The 22,592-nt window shown below is 41.2% G+C and overlaps 1 protein-coding gene across 1 annotated transcript in view; it reads left to right on the plus strand.

The window, feature by feature from the left end:
- The window catches only part of zmat4a (zinc finger, matrin-type 4a), a 139,465-nt gene that overhangs the window by 62,282 nt on the left and 54,591 nt on the right, over positions 1-22,592 (plus strand). Inside the window, exon 3 of the mRNA XM_026321838.1 lies at positions 7,129-7,218. Coding sequence (XP_026177623.1) covers positions 7,129-7,218 — 90 coding nt within the window. The remainder of the gene's footprint in view (positions 1-7,128; positions 7,219-22,592) is intronic.

The following is a 22,592-nucleotide window of genomic DNA, read 5'->3' on the forward strand; positions in this document are numbered from 1 at the left end:
TTGATTTACTGATATTTATTTATTCGTGGTTTACAGGGTTGCTGGACACTTTTTTGATTGCAAGCAAGGGAGTCTGTGTTCCCAGCCAAGAAATAATCTAGAAACCCCCTGTAATGTGTCATTTTTTAATTAAACATACATGTTAAAACATGTTGAAACATGAGCTTTAGAGGTGCAGGTAAATCTTTTTTATTACCTTGGATAGCACCAGGATAGCAGTTTCCTCCTGTTTCCAGGTAAGACAGTGAAAAATTAAAAATTACTATACTAAATGTTGAATTATTCCTTTATTGTGCTGTAAATGGTCCCGGTACAACCTGCATAACCCAGCTCTTTGTTCAGATGTACATTGACTTACACTGGGCAGAGTGCAAAATAACTGTAATGGCATACGCAGCTAGCCACACCTGGTAAAATGAAGTTATGCAAAAAAATGACACAATAATATATAATCCATCCATTTTCTATACCTGCTTATTCCTTAACCAGGATCACAGGGATCTGCTAGAGCTAATATTTAATTAAATATCACTAAAATATTTAATTACAATTAAAATAATTAACAAATAGAATTTCAAATTTGTGAATCATACATGAGCTGGTGTGCACAGTAAACCAGTTTCTGCAGCTGTCTGTGAGCTGGTGAGGTGGACGACTTCTGTCGAGTTTGGAGCTGGAAGTGTTTGCACTGCAGAAACCCAAGTATCTCTCTGAGGCAAAGAAGCGATGTTACCTAAGTGTGAAATAAGTACTTTAGGGTGACATAACAAATAATGTGTTTGAGCACCAGACGTGCAATTGATTGCAGCTAAAAAAAACAACAAAAAAACCTGATGATTTCAGCAGAATGAATTAAAACCCAGCCTGCTGCAAATGATGCCTCTGTGTAGCCTGTGACCTCTCAGGAAATTGAAGGTGAATGCAGGTTGATTGTCTTGTTCCTGTGCTTCATGAATGGCTAATGTGAAATAACAATTTTTACATAATTATCTATTGTCGTGTGACAACACAGATCTAAAAATCATATTCTTAGCAAAGGAACAAACAGTTTGAACTGCACAACGATGTTTGTGATGCTGCTTAAAAATACAGTCTGGTTACTTATTTTATTCTATCTAGTGAGAATTTGAATTTCAAATGCTCATTTTTTTTTCCTTCTTCACCACATAGACCCTGAAACATCTCTGCTGCTACAGTGACCATGTTATATTTAGAGGGTAATACAATATAAATAAAACCAATTCACTTTCCAAAAATCCATAAGTAACAAGCTTGGTCTTTTAAAAAAGCCATAATACTTGGTGTTGTTTTTCTCTAGAGGACCTAAGTGATATAGCCATTTTTGAAGTTTTTTATGCAAATACTGCAGAATATTTATTTAGAGGATTTTATCAAATCAGAATAGATTTTAATAAAAAATGGCTTAGCTGCCTTGCATCTCTCATGCCTTTCAACCCTCATGCTTTTTCCTGGGCAGAGCTCAAGTTGCAGTATCTCTGCCAGGAAACCAGACAGGCAAGACAAACAGATTGTTTCAGCCTCACTCTCACCTCCTGACCAGGCGGGATGAGTTTGCCCATCATGCCTTTGTAAAGAGAAGCCACATTAGACTCTTTAGACACTACCTTGTAACTACAAACTAAAAACTACAAACCGATGACTCAATGGCAGCATCACAGGAGGTCTTCCCTCCTTCCTGTATCACGTCTCTTGAAATATGAAGCCAAAAGCAGGTTCAGATAAACTATTCTGTCCTTCCAAATCCTACCTTTGCCCTGTTGTGGCTGTGCTATTAGATCTTAGGGGATTGATGGGCACCTGGTAAGAAGATTCCTATTTCACCATCAGTAAACTGAGTGCTCATTATCCATTCGGTCCTGTGCCAGGGATCACCAGTGTCAGGGGCAGTCTGCTCTTCTTTTCCTTTTACCTGGTACAAGCCTAAACCAGATTTTTTGTATTGGAAATGGCAGGATGTTCAGGTAGACACTTTAAATATTAATTAATATTAATATTAAAACTAATATTTTGTTCCATGTCCAGTGCAGGTTGATGTTACATAGCCCATTAATTCATATTTTAAAAGAGAGCTAACTGAAGTGTAACAGCAAGGCCCTTTTATTAAATTCATTTTTTATCATAAAATAATTAGTAGAGCAGTGGTTACCCTCAGTGTTTATACTCTCCAGCCACAGGGTGCTGACTCCCCTTGCATTATCACAGAAACATGAGATTGGTTGATACATGATAACCAGGTAGCTCAAGGTCTCTGTTGTAAGGATTCTTTACTCTCTTCATTGACTATGTTATTTTTGTCCTTCTCTTTGTGGCAGGTATGGTAAACTTCAGCAGAGATGCATTTGCAAACAGTTTTTAAAAAAATGTTTTCACCAAGTGTCGACTGATTGGAAATGTAAATATTATTCAGTTCAAATTAAATCTACAGCACAACAGTAGGCATGGCATGTGGAGTGGAGTGCAGCCACTGTAAATAGTAACAAATTCTGAAGGCGGAGATCATATGGAGCCAGTGCAGTGACAGTGAAACTAATATTTGGCACTGAAAACAAAATCAGAACTGAAAAATACAACATTGGCATTGAAGCAATACTGTACTGAAAAAAGAAAACTTTGGCATTAAAAAAGTATTAATACTAAAAGAAATTACAGTCTTCTCTGTTTTTGTGTTTTTCAGTGACAATCTTCTCATTTTCAGTTGATGTCTGTATTTTCCAATGCCAAATATTTTTTTCACTTTTTGGTCATGTTTTAGTGTGGAGGGGAGAACCCTAAGGGGCGGACTAAGGGATGTGGTTATTACATGTTCAGTCTCATTGGTGCGCAGCCCTCTGGGCTATTGCTATGGGTCATATCCCCTTCTTCACGCCTGCACACTGAAGAGAAATTCATTTACGCCCACCAAGGGTGGGCCCCCCTCGCCCGGACCGAGTGTCCACAACTTCCGCAGCTCCCATATATAAGGGGACGGTACAGGCGAGCTCTTCCCTTTCTTTTCTTCAGATTAAGCACAGACAGCATGCTAGCTGGCTACGCCGGCCTCTTCTACGGCTCTGCCGGCCATGGGTCAGCTATTACAAGAGTTCCCGGGCATTATCACGACGGCGGCTAACAGGTGTAAGCTCCCCGTCCCTCATGAGCTGGTTCAACCGCTACAGGATGCCCACTTTGGCTGGTGCAACCCGCAGCTGGCGCCACGCCATGTACCTGTTTTGGCCACCGATCACCTACCGTCTCCGCTTACCTCTCCACGGCAGCGTCAGAGCCAGCCAAGCTAAAAGCTCCGGTGTCGAACCTTCTCCCCCATCATGCAGGTGGCTGACCTAACGGTAAGGGGTTTTCCCATGTTCCCGGCGCTGGAACAGAGCCTGGTCTCTCTATTCGGAGCAAAGTGCGCGCTACGGGCCGTGTGGCGGCCTGCCCCCCACTGGCTCCGAAGGAAGTGCTAGCTGCTAAGCTAGTGGACAGGTCCCATCAATGCGCCTTCCAGAGCGCCGCTGCAGCTAATAACATCGCCGTCTTGGCTCACTCCCTGTCCGAGCTCGCAGCGGAGCCTGAGGCCCTCCCGCCTGATCGCTCAGAGGAGGTTAGCAAGATAGCTGGCGCTATTCTGGCTCTCTGCGCCCCCATTGCTGTGGGAGCGACCCGCATTCCCACGTGGCAGACGATGGTGCACCAGATTATTTGGCTGCACGTCTCTCCCATCCCAGAGAAAGGATTTGCTGGAGGGTCCCCTTAGCCGTGACGGCTTATTTGGACCACATTTCCAGAAGATAGTTAGGAAGCTGCAATATGCCGCAGATGAGGCGGAGAGGTTTCAACACCATGTGACGGCCCCCTCTCACAACCTTTCGGCAGGGCTGGGTGCCATGATTATCACCCGAGGGTTAGACGTCCCTTCGGGTCCCGAGCTTCCGCTCCCCGTCACCGCCCTGTATCTGGGGGTGAAACTGAACTCATTACAAATGAGGGCCTGACTCTCAGAGGAGAGGTCGGCGACCCTCTCCTCCCTACTGCGTCACTTCGCTCCACTCAGACGCATCAGGGCTCGATCGGTGATGACAGCGGTTCATCCGGTGGTGCCATTCGGCCAATTCCATACAAGGTTGTTTCAGTGCTGGTTTATCTGACTGAGGCTCGACCCAGTACTTCACCAGCGGCGCATACTATCCCTCCCTCCGTCAGTGGGCCTGGATCTGCTTTACTGGAAAAACCCCTGCGTTCTGACGTAAGCGGTTCTCCATGTGTTAGTGTTCACGGACACTTCCCTGTCCAGTTGGGGAGGGACGTGCCTCTCCTGGACAGTAATGGCTGAGTGGACAATCAGGGAGGCAGCGCATATAAATAAACTAGAGCTGCTCTCAGTGTTGAAAGTTTCTCCGGCACCTTTCTCCACTGTTGAGGGGTCGCCACGTTCTGGTCCGAACGGACGGACGGACGGGGGGTCACCTCTCCCTCGCTCATCGCCTGTTGCTGTGGGCTCACACGCATTTTCTCTTTGTGAAAGTGGTGCACATTGCAGGAGAATGCAATGTGGCCACAGATATCATGTCACGCAGCGGTCCTCGCGCAGGGGATTGGCGTCTCCATCCAAGCCTGGTGGCTCGGATATGGAGATGGTTCGGATACGCCGCAGTGGATCTTTTCGCAGCTCGCGACAATGCGCACTGCGACCTGTGGTTTTCTATGTGTGCGAAGGACAACCATCCTCTGACGGTAGACGCCTTCGCTCATCGGCCATGGCCCCGTTACCTTCCCTATGCATTTCCCCCGTTCTCCCTGATCCCTCAGCTGCTGGCCCGGGTTCAGGAGGAGTATCTGCAAGTGATTCTGATAGCTCTGGGCTGGCCTGGAGCATCATGGTTTTCCCCTTCTTTCAGCGCATGCTGGCATCTTCCCCCTTGAAGATTCCATGGAGGGAGGATGCACTGTTGCAGGCAGGGAGCGTGATAGTCAGGCCTCTGGTAATAGGGCAGCACCTGTGGGTTTGGCTGCTGAGAGGAACTGCTTAGAGAGTTTGGGGTTTTCTGCCGACATCGTTGCTATTTTAAAAGGGCCGCGTGCCCGGTCCACTACAGCATCAAACTTTTTTTTTCCATTGAATGCCCTCTCTCTCTCTGCGATTTTGTTTTTTCTCCAGTTATTCCTGGAGAGAACATACGCTGCGGCTATTTCCTCATGCCATGAGGGGTTCGGCGACAGATTGGTGCTCAGTCACCCTCTCACAAAGGGTTTTCTGAGAGGAGTGCGCAAGCAGCGCCTCGTCGCACGTCCCCTGGCTCCGCAATGGGACCTCGCTGTGGTTTTGCGCGTGCTCACAGACACTCCGTTCGAGCCGTTACAGCAGGTCCCTCTCTTGTTTTCTATCGGGAAAAACCTCTCTTCTGCTGGCGTTAGCCTCTGCAAAGAGGGTCAGTGATCTGTCGGCTTTATCAGTATTCCCAGAGTGTTCTACATCCCAACCCAGTATACATGCCTAAATGCACCACTAGTTCTTTTAGATCTAGAATGATCACGCTGGAGGGTTTCTTTCCCAAACCAGTGCTTACGCATCCCACCTGGTGCTTGCTTCGCTTTGGGTCAGGCAGTTACTCGCATTTCCTTTGTTTTTCAGACAATTCTCCTGGGTGGCCGGTCCCAGTGAGGCGTAGAGCATTTCTGGCTATTGCTTTGACCAATAGCGATAGCCCAGAGCATCAATGAGACAGAATGTTGGTTACGTACCATAAGTCAAGATTCTGCGAATTGGGCGCAGCTCTCTGGGCTGTGGGCCCCACTGGTCCCTTGAGCCGGCTGAAGAAAAGACCGGTTCGTTCTTAGGAAAGAGCTTGCCCAAACCGCCACCTTATATATGGGAGCTGCAGACGTGTGGACACTCGGTCCGGGAGAGGGGGGCCCACCCCGGGTGGGTGTAAATGAATTCCTCTTCAGTGCGCAGGCACGAAGAGGGGATATGACCCGTCTGCCAAACCAGTATCATGTCATTAACCTCGTCTGGTTAGTTAAAAACTAACTGCAAACCAGCTCAATTCTGTGTGGAAAAAACACAACAGACTTACTCATAGAAACCATTTACCAGAGGTCTAAGGTCATGAGGGAACTGTGGACTGGACAGCGGTGTGGAGCCAGATGTTGCTCCTTGTTGTGCAGATGCAGCTGAATATGCAGTGATCAGGTTCTTGTTAGCCCCTCAGAGCCCTCCTCTCCACACCAAAACGGTGACAGATAACTGAAACTGAAAAAAAAAAACAAAGATATCAACTGAAAATCATAAGATTGTCACTGAAAAAAAAAACAACTTTGGCATTGAAAACAAACTTCAGTCAACAAAACTGTGAAGAAATGTAATTATTTGTTTATTATCATTTTTATTTTCAGTATTAATGCTGTTTTCAGTGCCAGAGTTTTTTTTTTTTTTTTAAACAAATGCTTCGGTGCCAATGTTTTTATTTTTCAGTTCTGATTTTATTTTTCAGTACAAAGTGTTATTTTTTAGTGCCAAAGTTTAACTGTCACTGGCTTCATAAAACAGTAGTTCAGGAAAGAACAGGATGTTTCTTGGATGCCTTTGAGTAAAGGAACTTTGGGTTTTTGCCAAATAGAGAGTTGGAAAACATGGATAAATGGAAGTGTTCACGATTTAACATCCATTTATATTTAATTCGAGCTGTATAAAAAGCATCTTAAGTGCCTTAAAAGTGTTTTAAAGTATAATAACTGGCATCTTGTTCATAAACTTTAGATTCTAAATGATATCTTAGACTAAAACAGTGTAATGTTGCTCTGTAAACCTGTGATCCATCTGTGTGGGACAGACTGAGTTATTATTCTATCTGTAAAATAAAATGATGCTGTAACTAAGCATTACTTGCTAACATCAACACAGACCTGGTTTTAGTTCTGTGCAAACTTAATTCAGTTAGTTCAAGAATGGTTATCAACTACAACAACAAGAAATGAGGATTTTTCATTTGCTGTTTAATGATGCCATGGAGGCCCAGGTTTTAAGGTGCTGTCTGTGATCCACACCTGACTTGGGCACCAATATCCAAACAAGAATCAACACTTTATTTCTACGTTACTGATGTTTTTCCCTTCTCTCTCTTCTAGAGCCGGAAACACGCCAACAAAGTGCGGCTGTATTACATGCTACATCCTGTGGATGGTGGCTGCCCTGCCAAGAAACTCAGAACAGACAATGTGAGTCATGTGTGAATGTTACAGTCCATCCTGGTGTATGTCCCAAACACCCCCACCCCCAGATAACACCACACACTCTCTCTAATCACAGAAGAGCATGCCCAAATCAATTCACAGCTACCCATCTCACAGAGAAACCTTTATTGTTTATGGATTTTCCCACTTTTCCCAACATGACCCTGTGTGTATCAGAATAGCAGAGAGAAAAACAGCGGTACCACATTTCTAGACCAACGAACAACAAGACAGTGACAATGCTCCAGATGGATGACAACATTTCATCGAACACAAAAAACACATTGTGAGGTATCTGGCCCTACCAACCTTTAATGTCTTGTAAACTGGAGGTAAATGACATGTCTGACAGACACAATTATGTGGCCTGTCATTCCCTGTACACTAAGTGTTACGGTTGGTGATGTGTGTTGTTCAGTTAGTGTAGCCTTAACAGCTTGGAGCAACTCCTGTTCCTCTTTGTCTCCGATGGGGAAAGACAAAAACATGTTTTTTACATCCACTTTGCAGATCTGCCCACATTCGGATAGGCATCATGGTGCAGAGATTTCATGGTGCATGTAGAGATTTTATGTCATTGTCACAGTAAAAAGGGCATTTCCATTACAAGTTCCTTTCGAGTGGAGTTAGGGTTAGTGCTGGGGAAAGAGGTGTGCAGAGGCTGGGACTCTCAGCTGTGGGAGTTTGCAGGCAGTTTGACTGCCATCAGTCTAGAAATCTGGGCTTGAACCTGATAAAAGGAGGATAAGGGGAGTTCTCCTGTCACCTTATCTGATCAGCCAGTCCTGCTTTTCTCTTTCTCTCACTGTACATTTCCCATCTAACCCATCGCTTTTTTTTTGGTCCCATGTCCCTTCTGTTTTCTCCTGTCTGATTTCTACATATTATTATTTCTCATTTCCTTTCCTCTTGCCTATTATTTTACTTTGCTTTTCTTCCTCTGCATTCCTTCATTTACTTTACTGTTCTTTCTTTTCCTTTATCGATCCTTTTCTTCTCCTTTATTCTTTTGTCTTTCATTTCCTTTTCTGTACTTTCTACCCTTTCCTTTCTGCTACTTCATTTTCTTTTTACCCCTTTCTACCTGTTCCTCTGCTTTGCATTACCACTATTTTTCTTATTTCATTTCTTATGTCCTGCCTTTTTCCATATTTCCTATTCCCTATTGTTCCTAGTAATTTCTACACTTTAATTTTCTTTTTTTTCCAATACCTATCACTTTCATTTACTTTCCTATCCCTTTCCTCCCTTCAGGTCTTTCACTTTCTTCTATTCTCCTCTGCATCAGTTTTCATTATTTATTATTTTCATTAATAATTTTAATCTCGTTTTCTATTCTATACCTCTTGACATTTCTTTTCCTCCTTACTCTCTTTATCTTCGTTCTTCTCATTTCTCTTATCCTATTTTCCTTTTCGTTATGGTTGTTTCTCTTCTCTCTTACACCTCAACTCTTTCTCATCCCTTTCACACTTGCATCCTTCTAGCATCACCCATTACAACCTTTTATGGGCATTCATCACTTTTTCAACCTTTCTTCTTTAATATCTTTATCTGTTTACTTTTTCCAATATTCTTGTCCTCTCATATTTCTCCTGCAAGATGTCTGTCTGTCATGGTGTGAGTTTTCTGTTTCCGGTTTTTTGTTTCCTCTTGCGCCTAGTTATGTTTCTAAGTAGCTTTATGTTTGTTAGTAGAATTAGTTTCACTTGAGTTAGATTAGTTTTTGTTCTTGGTGTATATATACCTCCTCCCATTCCTTTGTTCTTTGTTCGGAGCAATAATGTTACTGCCTATGCCACTGGAGGAGAGGAGTTTGTATTTGTTTTTGTACACCAAGTGACAAAGTTTAGATTTAGTTGTAGGCCGAGTGGTGATGAAAGTTTGCCAGCAAGTGCTGAGGAATTTTGACGCCGAGTGGCATGGTGCCTTGACGGCTGGCTCGTATGTTTTTGTGTGGCGCATGTGCTCCGCTGTGCCTGTTACCTGGTGGATCCAGGAATAAATAAAATAACATTGTCCTGCATTTGGGTCCTGCGCCTTCTCCTTCACCACCACACCACCAACATCACAACAGAATTATCCGAACCACTGTGGACCCAGCGGACAGAGAGGAAGATAGAGGAGGAATATGTTTTGGCGTTCCTCCAAGCCCTTCGACACAACCTCCTCGCTCTCACTTCCCAGATGGAGAGGATCGTAAGACAGCCACCACGCAACGCCTCCAAGGCAGCGGCGGTGTCCCTCTTTGTCACCTCCAGGCATTTCCCCTTAAAATAGTATCATCCTGCATTTGGGTCCTGCGCCTTCACTTTCACCACCACACCATCAACATCACAACACTGTCACTGTGTTTCTGTGATTTCATGCAATCATGCATCTTGCACTCATGTCAGCCCACACAGGTACAGCACATTATTTGACAGTCTGCTATACATACTGCATTACAGTCTTCCATTGGGATTGTTTGATGACCTATGTTACTATAATAATATTGTAGTTGAAAATAAGCATCATTTTTTTCTATTCATTAGCTTCATATTTTTTATTGCTCACTTCTGGAGCTTTGAAGTACATCACTTAAAGCTGCAGTAGTCATCATTTTAATAATGGATGAAATGATGACTTGTAATGTCAAAGGCATCTTGCATAAAAATGAGAAATGCAGTTCACCTCAGCTCTACAGAGTGTTTTAACTTCTGTCAGAGCTGGCAGGTTATACAGTTCTGGTTGGCTCAATCTTACTGCTTTCATCAGCATTGAATTGGTGTAGTAGTCATGATGTCACTCATTTAGTGACATTTCTCCTTATTCTTCTTCCATAACCAAATAAACAAGGGCTAACAATCCTAGTGCCATTTGCAACTTCCTCTCAGACATTTTCTTGATTAGAAGCAATTATAAACCATCTGTGGTGAATTAGTGGTGTAAAAATGGTCAGCAAATGCTGTCAGGTCTAGTCTGTGCGGTATGTTCAAGTGACACTTTTTGGTCCAGACGAAGGCAACAATCAGCAACAGTCAGCCTTCGTCAGTGCTAGCTTTTTGATGATGAAAAATGTCTGGTCTGAGACATTTCGACTTGTAATTGTAGAAGAAATACAGGCATTGCTAATAAAACTAAAATGCTCATTAGAACATTACATAGTGTTGCCCTGCAATTCTCCTTACTGTGACATGGCAAAACATGAGCATATTAATGCAGTATCTTGTCGGTTTCTTGACCACTACCCTACTAGCACTATTTAATTCAAAGACATTAAAGCAGCAATGCCAGACTGTAAAAATGTGTAGTGTATCAAACATAAATATGTCAGTGCTTTGTATGCAGTAGTAGCTGTTTAAAGTGTCACTGTCTGCCACCATAAGTTGAGGTTGGAGTGGCCAATATAAACGGTTGATTCTGATCAGAGAACCAGGATACTAGACAGTTGAGCTTAATAACCTTTAATATAAATATATATATATATATGTGTATATATATATATATAATTTATCATGGGTGACCATGAGAGCCTGTGAGTTTGTGTGTGTGTAGTCTGTAACAATAGAAAAAAGGTGATAGGAAAACTATATACAGCACAAATGTATCACAGTTTTGCTGAAAAATTGATTCACAGAACTCTAGTTACAACTGTAACCTAATGAACCTCTGCTATGGTGATTAAAGGGTTAACTTCGTGCCACCGAATATGTAACAACAAAAGGCATGAGCAGAAACACAGAACTTAACTTTAGTTCCTCTTTAGTCTTTCTGACACAGCTGCCCCCAATTGTCAAGATAATTGTCCATCTGCAGAAAGACTATCTGGGAATTTTCACCTTCCTCAACCAACTGGGGAAGAGGAATAATTCTGACGTCAGGATGGGTGTAGATCTTATCCATAACCTTGAGCACTGTTGTACATACTCAGCCATCTGCTGTGGGAAAGTCACTGTACCTATGGGCCAGGAGGCTCATTGGATCCAAGAATGCATAATGAGGACAACCTGGCCGGTGATGAGCTCCCTCCCCTTGGTTTTACGTTTCTGTTGATTCTATACACTTGGTAGGTAGTTGTGGATGAATGATGACCAGAAGTTGTTGGCTAGCACCTGACTCCTGTGTCCATTGACGCTTCCCAAGAAGGTCTTCACTGTTGTGCAGGGCCTGTGGAAATGACAAGCCTCGGTGGCCCATGAGTGACATGTTAGGTGTTATAGGATCGAAATCTGCTACATCTGCTGAAACGTACCCAGGGGGCTTGGCATTAAGGGTGTCCTCTACTTCTATGAGGAGAGTAAGCAGGACTGGCTCAGGAACTATTTGATCTCATAGGATCTCATAGGTTTGTTGTAAATGTAGAATAATTGTTTGGACTCTGACTTTAACCCTCAGGGTTTGATGAACGCACCGGTGCATTTTGTGGCATCTTCTCCTGATAACGGCAAAAAGAACTTAAATTACTTTCTCAGTTTTGATCGTACAGATAAGAGCAATATATCATTCGAATCTATAAAGGGTCTAGTTTTATTTGTGTACACTCATAATAACAACAAAACACTGTGCTTTTATTTATTGGAAAAATAAAGAAAGCGGACAGTGTGCACTCTCCGTCTTCTTTGTCCCTGACTTCACAGACACATAGATAAAACAACCTGAATCTCAACGAATACGTACCTCAAAAACATGAGAAATATATGTCTAGAAAGCTTGAAATGTCTTCATTTCTTCTTTTCCTTTGGGCTGCTCCCTTCAGGGGTCGCCACAGCGAATCATCTGCCTCCATTTAACCCTATCCTCTGTATCCTCCTCACCCACACCAACTATCCTCATGTCCTCCTTCACTACATCCAAGAACCTCCTCTTTGGTCTTCCTCTAGGCCTCCTTCCTGGCAGCTCTAACCTCAGCATCCTTTTACCAATGTATTCACTGTCCCTCCTCTGAACATGTCCAAACCATCTCAATCTGGCTTCCCTGGCTTTTTCTCCAAACCATCTAACATGAGCTGTCCCTCTGATGTCCTCATTCCTGATCCTATCCATCCTCGTCACTCCCAGAGAGAACCTCAACATCTTCAGCTCTGCTACCTCCAGCTCTGCCTCCTGTCTTTTTCTCAGTGCCACTGTCTCTAAACCAGACAACATTGCTGGTCTCACCACTGTCTTGTCCACCTTTCCTTTCATTCTTGCTGACACTCTTTTGTCACACATCACACCTGACACTTTTCTCCATCCGTTCCAACCTGCTTGCACACGCCTCTTCACTTCTTTTCCATAAAAAGAGATGTTTTGGGATGTTTTCATAAGTTATTGTTAATAAAATATGGTGTACTTCTGTATTAAACCAAACCAAACCTTAACCAAATGCTGCCAGTGTCAAAACCTAACCAATGAAAATGTTATTGTTGCTGAACCTGTGTCTGGGACTTGTCAAGGACCTGCTAAAAATTTGTATGAAGACACAATCTTGGCTGCAGGAAACCCTATAATTATTTTATTGTAAATAAGCACTTGCTCATGTGTACAAGTTGCTCCACTGTATTTTGCTGGAGATCCTGGGTATGACTTGTAGCAGCTTTTTGTGAAAATGTTTCTCAAATTGTTCTTGACACACAAATTAAAGTGTACAGAAAAACTCAACTAATAGGATTATGTCAAGTCACCCCATATTGCATTTATCTCAAGGTGTGTTTTGTTGTAGAGGATAGGCTCCAAAGACAGGATTTGTCAAGTGCATCTAAAGGATATAGTTTGCCATACCCAGAGACAGCACTGTTGTGTCACCTGGAGGTTTAATAATACCCTATACCAAGGGGTTGGTTTATGTATCCAAGGAACCACACATACAAAAGCACCAATAATATGAAGCTCATTTAAATTTCAAAGCCTTGTGCCTAACTAAAATTCAGTAGTAATGGTGCGAACCTCACAATGTCTCTTTAAGCGGTTTTGCATTGTCCTCATCATATTATCCTTACCCTCATAACTTTTGAGTTTTGCTTGTGTGACTGCAGTGGTACATTGTACCTTAATAAGTTTCCTTATCTGGCGCCCATCAATCCACATTCAGCTACAGTGCATTCCAGCTGACACCCATTGTTGACAGTGAAGGAATTGTTTGTAACAAGGTGCCAACCCAGACAGCAAACATCAAATCTGCTCATAGAGAGATGTTCCCTCCCCATCTGCATTTCACAGATCAGCCACCCACTAACAGGCACATGGACCTCTTTAGGATAGAGATAGAAAAATTCTCTGGGTCATAATGTGATGACAGAATCCGATCAGGAGACAAAAGAATGACAGCCAGAGTTTGGGAAGAGTTTAGAGCCGATAGAACAGCTCATCTTAGTCATGCTGCTATTCAAATTAAATCACCCTTTTGGTTAATATCTATTCCAGGGAAGGTGGCTCCTGTTTTTCTAGGATAGAGGGAGAGAGAGTGCAGAATGAAGGGTTGGGGTATGGACAGAGAATTTTTACTATCCTTCTCTTGTTTCTGTGAAAGCTGTACAGCATTCCTTTGAGGGTTCACACCCATCTACTATTTAGATTGTGTAGATGAGTTCAGTTTTGCACACCATATTTTACAATGCATAAATTAACATTTGAAATACAGGGGAAGGGAAGGCCATTGAGCAATCAGCTGAATTGATAAATGCAAGGATAACTGCAATTAGAGCAGGTTTTAAATGTTGTATGGAGGGGGACATATTTGTATGACTTGTGGCAGGGCTTGAAGATGTCTGTTGTTCTGATTAGTCTTTGCAGTTACTGTGTCCTAGAAAATGCCAGGACAAACTGACCTTAAATTTGCAGTGTGGCATCTATATCAGGCATTCATACTAAGTGTCCCATTGATTTTCTGCACAGAAAATGTTCGAGTCACTGGTAATAAGAGTTTTTCCAAGGATGGACATGAAACACACTTAGCTGAATCATCATTCCAAAATATGAGCATTTGTAGTTAAAACAAGTTGAAGGTTCTGGGATGCATACTACAGACCTACCAACTGGAGTTAACTGGAATCAAGCCAGTGTAGATAAAAAGAGGAAAGACACGTTTACATCCAATCACAAAGCATAAAATTGTTTTGCCTGAGCCACTAATATCTTAACTAATATTCCATATTAGTTAATCATCCACTTAACTAAAATGACAGAAAAAATATGGTTCCTCAAAAACCCCTTTGAAATAATAAAACTGATGGCCTCCTCAAGACCAACATTTTTCATGCTACTGCTAGAGGGGCTGTGAGAATACCCAGCTATGATTGCAAACAGGGTTAATTATTTTTTTTAAGGGGCTGATACAACAATAAATTTCATGAAACCTCTTTAAACGTAAGGGGTATAAAGTCATCTTAAATCTCAAACAGGTCCTGCTGTATATAGACTATAGTTTTTTTTTTTTTTTGAGACAAGATAAGAACATTTGAAACCAAACCAGGAGCAGCCTCACACATTGTTTCATCTCTGTGTTTTTTAAGTGTCATCATAGATCTATGTTGAGCCTACTATCTAACCTTAGGCTCTTAGTAAAAGGGCACATTGCCTTGATGGGAGAGGGCTCCACTTAAACTACACACATGTGATGTGACCAGGCTGCATTTAGAAGGTGGCACTGATGTCTAAAAATACACTGGGCAGTACCGCCTCCAGAGACTGAGGGAGTGCGTATGGCCTGGCGTGGCCCAGTGTCTGGACCTGGTTGAGCTGATGGCAACTGACAACTGTACATGCTGCTGGTCATGCAAGTTGCTGTGATAACCTGCTCTCGTGTGGATGGTGTGGGAGTATCAGTCAAGTAGTATGTTCTTAGGGTTTGGCAGTATAAGGAATATTATTATAAAATAGCAATTTTTGGGGTCAGTGTGATTAGTTTTGATGTGCTGAACAGAATTACATTCCAGTGATAGTTTGCTATAAATTGACAACTAATAAATAATTATAAAGCTGTGGGGAGGCTGCAGTTTTAGTAATTGGCGACCTGTTTACCATCTGTGGTTTTGACGATTGAGTGGTTTCTGATTTATTTTTGCTGTCCATTCAGTCCTCTGTTCTAATGTCTAGACTACAATTGGGATTACATGTAAGATTTTGTATGCAAATTGTGAACGCTCAGTTTTGGAAAAGCTCCATGAGAGCTGCACCTTTCAGTGATAATGTCTTCAGCAATCCAAAAACATTTCAGTCAATAACAGTGTTGGAAATGCATTTGTAACACGATTTATGCATTTCACAAGTTCTGAAATGATAAATCTGTCATTTATATAATGAAATGGTAGACAGAAAAACAATTTTATAAATTTGGTAAATACCTCATTTGCTGATTTCAGCTTCTCAGATTATTGCCTTTCTCCATGTCACAACATAGTGCATGAAATTCCCTCGGCTTTTTGGACAGTTTAGCCCAACGTAAAATTTTCCAGTAAATTACATTAGATCTTGTGAAATTGTGCTGTTCATCTGTAGGCATGGATTTCAGGATTACCACGGTTTGATAATGTCAAAAAGAGAGTCTCTTTCCACCCTACTGTTCTATGAGTTGTTTTGTATGTGTTGTGTAGAAACCCCTCAGGTCATATGGCTCTCCCTCACCGGCTGGTGAAAATAGTCAGTCAGCTGTGTGTGATGGGTGGAGGAGGTGAATCCCTTGAACTTTCCCCCCCAAATGGGCTCTATGGGAATTTTCTGGGTACTGGCTTCCAGAGTTAACATGTCTAGAATTTGGTGTAATAATTGCTATTGGTTTGCAACCAAGACAAATAGTATGGCTAATTAACATCAGTTAGTTTCTCCCTGATTTTACTTTACAGAGCAGACAAGAACAGAGAAGTACTAATTTTCTGGGAAATTTGTGTTTTTGCTCTGATACTATAATTACATTTAGCTGGTATCACATCTATACTTCTGAATAAATCTTTGACAATTGTGTACATTTGTCAAAAATCACATTTTTTTAAACAGCCTGCTGGATCTCGGTGGTTTTTGCAACTTGATGTGCAACTTCCTTATAATTCCTTATAATTTCCTTATTTTTAAAATCCCATCCAGAACAAAATATTAAATTACTGAAAAGTACAGTGAACATTTTATTCACTCTATTCACACTATTATTATTCACACTATTATTCCAGCTGCATTTAAGAAATACACTTGAAATTCAATTTGAAGTTGAATACAATCTAGGAGAGCTAGATACTCGATGAAATTCCATTTTCAGAGATGCAGCATGAGGCTTTTGAACATTTGCTCCCAGGTACCATCAGAGCTGTGTTTCGGAACACAGAGATCATATTTTTATTTCTGTGTGTTGCATGAAAGCTTTGCTGTAGACAAATGCACATAGTTTGTTTAGATGGCACTTTAGATGGTGTGCAGGCTACAACCTTATCAACACAGTTCCTTAAGTCTTTGCATTACAACAGCACTGCATTTTCACACATTAATGTCTACAGAACATGGATTCATTTGGTTTTGCATATTTCAGGGCACCACTTTGTGTCAACTGGTGAGACCATTTTCAAGCCTACTAAAGACTAATAAATAACCCTTTTAAACAACTCCTCAGGCACTGTTACACGGACAGTATTACTTCTATTTGATCTCCAATCATTTTTATTATCATTAAACTAAACTGAACTGAACCAGTACGATTTGAATTTAGGTGCTTCAGGGTGTGACCTTCTTGATGCACAAGTGTTTAAACTAGACCAGTTAATCTGACAAATAAATAACAGAAAATATTTTTTGGATTGGATCGATGGTTTGGTTAATTCCAGCTTCATGCATCTTTTTAGGTGGTTGTTGTTGAGAGCCTTTCAACCATCAAGGCCTTCAACAATCCTCACATTTTTTTAGTCTCCACAGACCAGTTTTGTTTTGATGCTGCTATATTTCTGTACCACGCATGTACGGTGCCGAAAGATAGACTGTGTCCCTATAGGTGTCACGGCTCCTATGGAGCTGCTCTGTTGCTAATAGAAGACGAGTGTTGCTGCATTCTGGTATGAAAGAGTGTTACAGCATATTCTTTTTGTCTTTTTAAACACTAAGACTATGAGTCTCCATGCTAGTTTTGGCGTGATGATGGTAAAATCACTAAAACAAAGCTTACTGTTGTCTGTTGATCTGCAGGTTGCACCTTGGTCTTAGAGACTTTTAAAAAATGTACTGTTTTTTAAAAATTGTAATTTAAAAAAAAAAAGATTGAGTATTCAAAAATCATTGCCCATCGCTAATGTGTTTCAGATCTCCACATGGTAAACAAGCCTGCTGTGAACACTGTTAAAGTACTAAAATCCTGTACTAAAATGGCTTGCAATATATCTTGGACTTGCTAATCAATTTGATACTTTGTCAAGCTGAAGTAATATCAATTATACATGTTCATGTATGCAGACTTGTTCAGTTTGCTGGCTGGTTCTGGTGTTTGCCTGTCAGTTCATTCAACTGCCAGTTTTCATCAAATCAGGCCTCCAGTGCTGCCACTGGATCCTGATGCAGAGACAGAGCAGTTGCACTGGAGATGGCACAGGTGTCCCGTATAGCCTTGACTGAACAAGAAGTGACTGCAGTCTTATGCTTCATTGCCTCAGCCTCTCCTTCAGCAATATCCAACAGATTGCACATTTAATGCACACACATTTCTTATGGCATATACATGCACCAAATTTGCAGTATGTCCAGGGAGCACAAGGGACAGGGGAGAAAAAGATCACATGCGGAAGGCCAGAACTCCATTCTACTGGAGAAGCAGGATAAGATAAAATAGGATTTTTATTTACCATCCTGAGGAAACATGTAATACTGTCACTGCAGAAACTACACAAAATAGTACCTGCTTACCCTCTAATGTATCAATTCCAACATAGAGAACAAAAATGCAAAATAAGAAAGCAATAATAAATTGAGTAATGATACAATAGAGTCAAAGGGGTTCATTAGTAAAATCTACTTAAATAATATGAATATAGAAGGTATAGTTAATATCTGTCTGTGAAGATTCTTAGTCTTCCAGGTGAAGTTTTCAAGAAGTTGAGTCATGGCAACCGGACTTCTAATGATTGATTTGAAACATTTCACAACTAATCAAGTAGCTTCTTTGATCTGGGGTAAAGCTGGTAGGAATCTGAAATTTATCCTTTAGGTTGTTTTCACTCCACTCCTTAGCTTGAATAGGCTCGTCGGGTGGACTATGCAAATGGGCGTTAGACCCACACAGCTGGGTTGGTTTCACTTCACACCTGTCTCAGTGTGTTAGTGGGCTTGAAGTGAAATGGTATGTGGTGTTTCCCTAAGATCCTTTTAAGCCTCTCTGAAACACCTGCTACATAGGGAATGACCAGGTTTTTCCTCGTAGATCTTGAGTCTCAGCTTGTTCTCTTGTCTTTCTGCCTGATGTGGATGTTGCCTTGTTGAAAACCCACTTAGGGTAGCTACAGGTTTTGAGGGCTGTCTTCAAGTGTGTGACCTCCTTTCTCTTGGCCTCCAAAGAGCTGGGAATGTTTCTCTCTCAGAGTCAACATCTAGTTCGTGTTGCAGTAGATGGTGTGCGTCATATAGCAGGTATTGGTCCATTTCGAGGTTCCAGGAGCAAGTTTGTTGCAGGATTAACTAGGCATTCAATATTATCTTTATAATTTTATGGCTGGGATACAAATTACACTGGTCTACAAGGAGAAAGCCTCAGAAATGAAAGTAGCTAAATTTGACCAGATTTGTCAACTAATAAAGGAAAATTTTAAGTCCTGAGTGTTAATTGGCTCCAGTTTCCAAGATACAGCTTCAGTTCAAACTTGCAGCAAAATAATTTAAAACTATGCTCCAAATTTTTTCTAACTAATATGTTACAAGTTCTATTTTGTAGCCTACTCTGCTAGTAATAACAAAAATCTTTTTAGTCTTCTGCCTCAAGCTCAATGTTAAACTCAGTGTATCTAATGCTCACAATGACATTAACCTGCAGATATTTATTAGCTGTATTTTCAGTCAGTGATTGCCATCTTAATTAAGCATGTTAGCATGCTATTATTTTCTATCTAGTTCTAAAGACAGAACACAGCTGAGGCCGCTGGGAATGTTATAAGATTTTCAGGTATATAAAGTATTTTGACCTGATACAGAGAAAAAGTTAGAGGTTCCGTGTTACAGCAATTAATCATGATGGGAACATAAATGTCAGTATTGAATATCATGGCAGTCAACTAAATAGGGTAATCATAAATCACAGAGGTATTCCATATTGAACCAAAAATAAGAAGCTTCTGGTGGCTCAAGAGGAAAAGAAGAAGAATCACTAAAAATAACTAGCTGCAATCCATCCAAGAGTTGTCAAGACATTTCAGTCCAGGCCAAAGTGGTTGATCCTCTATCAGCGCAATATGCTGCTGGCATGGCTGAAAACCAAGTGGTAAACTTGCATTGTGCTGTTACATAATCCAATTCATTAGGTTTTACTACATACGTGAAGTTCACCTCAATGTGATGTGGGTCACGCTCCTCCAGCTTTTTTATGTCTAGTAACCCATATTCTTCACTCTTCACCATCTTATCCAAATTTATCATGTTTTATTGGGCACTTTTCCTTTGCTAATATAGATTCGCAAGGCAATTTGTCCTGCTGAACGTGCTGCTGTTTTGAAACACAAGAATTCTTGTTGCAGATTTTTGACAGTTGTCTAGGGAAACAGTCGTAATCTAGACCTGTCTATCACTCTGTACATTGTCTGTACATTGTCAAAACAGTAACGGTAAAATATACAAGACAAAGGTCTTTACTGAGACTAATTCAGCCTTACTTCCACTGCTCTGCACCATGGCAGTCCTGTTAAAAGTTTGCTCTGAGCTCTCGCATATGTTTGTTTTGTTTTGTTTACATAACTGGCACCTTGATATAGCAGTTTCACTTTTGCCTGAAAACAACACTCTAAATATTATCTATAATGTTTGACATTTCTGAAAGTACAGCCAGTTCTTAAAGGCAACAGATAAATGTGCACACTATAAGACACAAAGCTGAAAAAAACATAAAGGCACCTCAGAGTGTTACGTATTATATCAAATGTTTCTCAGGAACTGAAGTGTCAATCTTCTGTTGTTTGAAAAAATGAACTGATGAGAGGATGATGCCTCTTCACCTCCCTAGCTGTATTTTGCAGCTGCCTTCAATGAGGAATCTAGACAAAAGTACCTCCCCATTTCAAAAGCCCTCTGAGCTTCTTTGTAAAGGGGATGGATGTGAATTGTTGCTCTGAGAGGGAGGTGGCCCATTATTCCCAGTGAAGGACCATGATTTAGCAAAAGCCCACACCTCGCAGAAAGCAGAGCCCAGCAGAAAGAAGGCACGAGCCCAGAGGTACAGTATGTGTCTGCAATGAACCATTCAAAAAAAAAAAAAAAAAAGCAGCTCCAAATAGGAGCCAAACAATGGCTGTGGAAAAAATAATTTCCAGCAGCTGGAAGGTGTGAAAGTGCAGACAATATCTTTTCTCCTCAGTTAGGCTGTGTATGATCCCCACACCATATGGAACTGTATTTCTCATTTCAACTAGTTGGAATAACCTGAGTAATTTTAATATTTAACATTTTATTTAACATTTACCAAGTTTCACTGTGGACCTTTTCACAAGGTTATGGGAGGATTAAGAACTGAAAAATCTTGTTTAGAATAGGAGGATTAGTTAATTCAGATGTTAATTCAGCTTGGAAAATGGGTCAAGAGAAGCAGATTAACAGCAGTTCTTATCACTTCTTCTAAAAGTCACATTTCAAATCATCCCATTTTCTTTCTTTGCACTTTAGCCACAGTAGACATGTTGCACAATTTTGCAATCCACTCACAGTGAGAGGTAGGGATTTGAAAAGACTGCTCAGACTGCACTGAGCATATCTAGTTGGCTGGGTAGTCTGTATTGTTTCTACTGAAGGACTTCAAAAGAACGAGTGAAGGAAATGACCTAATATCAGTGAGTTCAACTTTCCCTGGACCAGAATTTTTAGGGGCCTTATTTCTGTGACATAGAGATGTACACACTATTGCGTTATAATCCCAGTGTGGGATTTAGTATGAATGGACGGCTTGTATCCATGTTGCTTTAAATAGCAGCTTATCAATCAAAAAATCATCATCAAACTGATTTTATTTTAGGTTTTGTCTGAAACTCATCATCAAGGTGACTAACAATAGAAAACTAATTTGGGTGGATATGGCAGCTTCATCTGGTTCATAGAAAGTGCTGAGCATGTAGTCACCACAGCTGTACATTTTGCTGAGTTGGGATAACTGATCACTGTGGGTCATCCACAGTGTGACCCTGCTGTTCACACTTATGTTACACTGAGATAAGGACAAGACAAAGAGAAGGCAGCAGATGTTGGATTAGACAAACGTGTCAATGAAAAGGTCTCAGGTCTCCTGAAAGGCTTGCTTACAGATTGTCGCATTGCATTTCTTGGCATTTAGAAATGCCATCTGCCTGTTAGTTAGGAATCTGTCACACCAGCAGTTAAAGCAGCAGTACTTTGTAAAATTAGTTAATTTTAATTCAAATTTTAATTTTCATTTATATTGTTTTAATTTCAACCTCATCAGATATTTGGAAGTAATATTTTGGTACCAATAGCAAAATAGCAGATTGTTTTGAGAGTGCTGACCTTTGAGGGAATGGAGGGCCCGAGAGTCCAAAACAGGAAAGGTGTTGTAACCTATCTCTATACTGCACCATCCATTTTTATTTTCCTTTTTCAGTGCATTAACTTCTCCAAAATGAGGAGTGGTGTGCAGTCGGGTATGAGACTGTAGTCAAATTAGCTTGCTAACTTAGCTCATTTAGAGCTGTAGACATTTTTCACAGGTGTCATTTCTAGCATTAGGAGCCTTTACAGTCTGTTTAGATGAGCTAATTCCAGGGTCCTGATATGGTCCACTCTGACTCACTGCCATCAGTTACCAGGACACTTGGTGGAACTAAGCCAGTGACAATGAAACTCACATCCTAAGCTCTAATAGCGTTGTGTTTTCCCTCAGCGGTCAGCTGTTTTCAGCAAACAGCTCTAGACACCCACTAATGTTTTTGTGTTGGGTGCTTGCATGAGGCCCACAGTCTTGTGGGCAAACATTTAAATTTAAGGTGGAACATGTAGAGCCACTTTAGTTGTATATAAACAAATGTTAATTTGTCTTGTCCCCCTGTTGCCTTGTGACACACTTTCCAGTCAGGGTTTATTCTTTGTCTTTTGGTGCCGCTTAAAGTGAAGGTCACTTTACTGTATGTGTGGCTAAAGCAGCAGTAGCAGAGAACACTGTGTGTCAGCCCCACTTATCTCTCTCGTGTATGCTCTGCTTGGCAGCATAGACTGCATTGTTTACAGGT

The sequence above is a fragment of the Mastacembelus armatus genome, chromosome 9 (genome assembly GCF_900324485.2).
Source record: "Mastacembelus armatus chromosome 9, fMasArm1.2, whole genome shotgun sequence".
Taxonomy (NCBI): domain Eukaryota; kingdom Metazoa; phylum Chordata; class Actinopteri; order Synbranchiformes; family Mastacembelidae; genus Mastacembelus; species Mastacembelus armatus.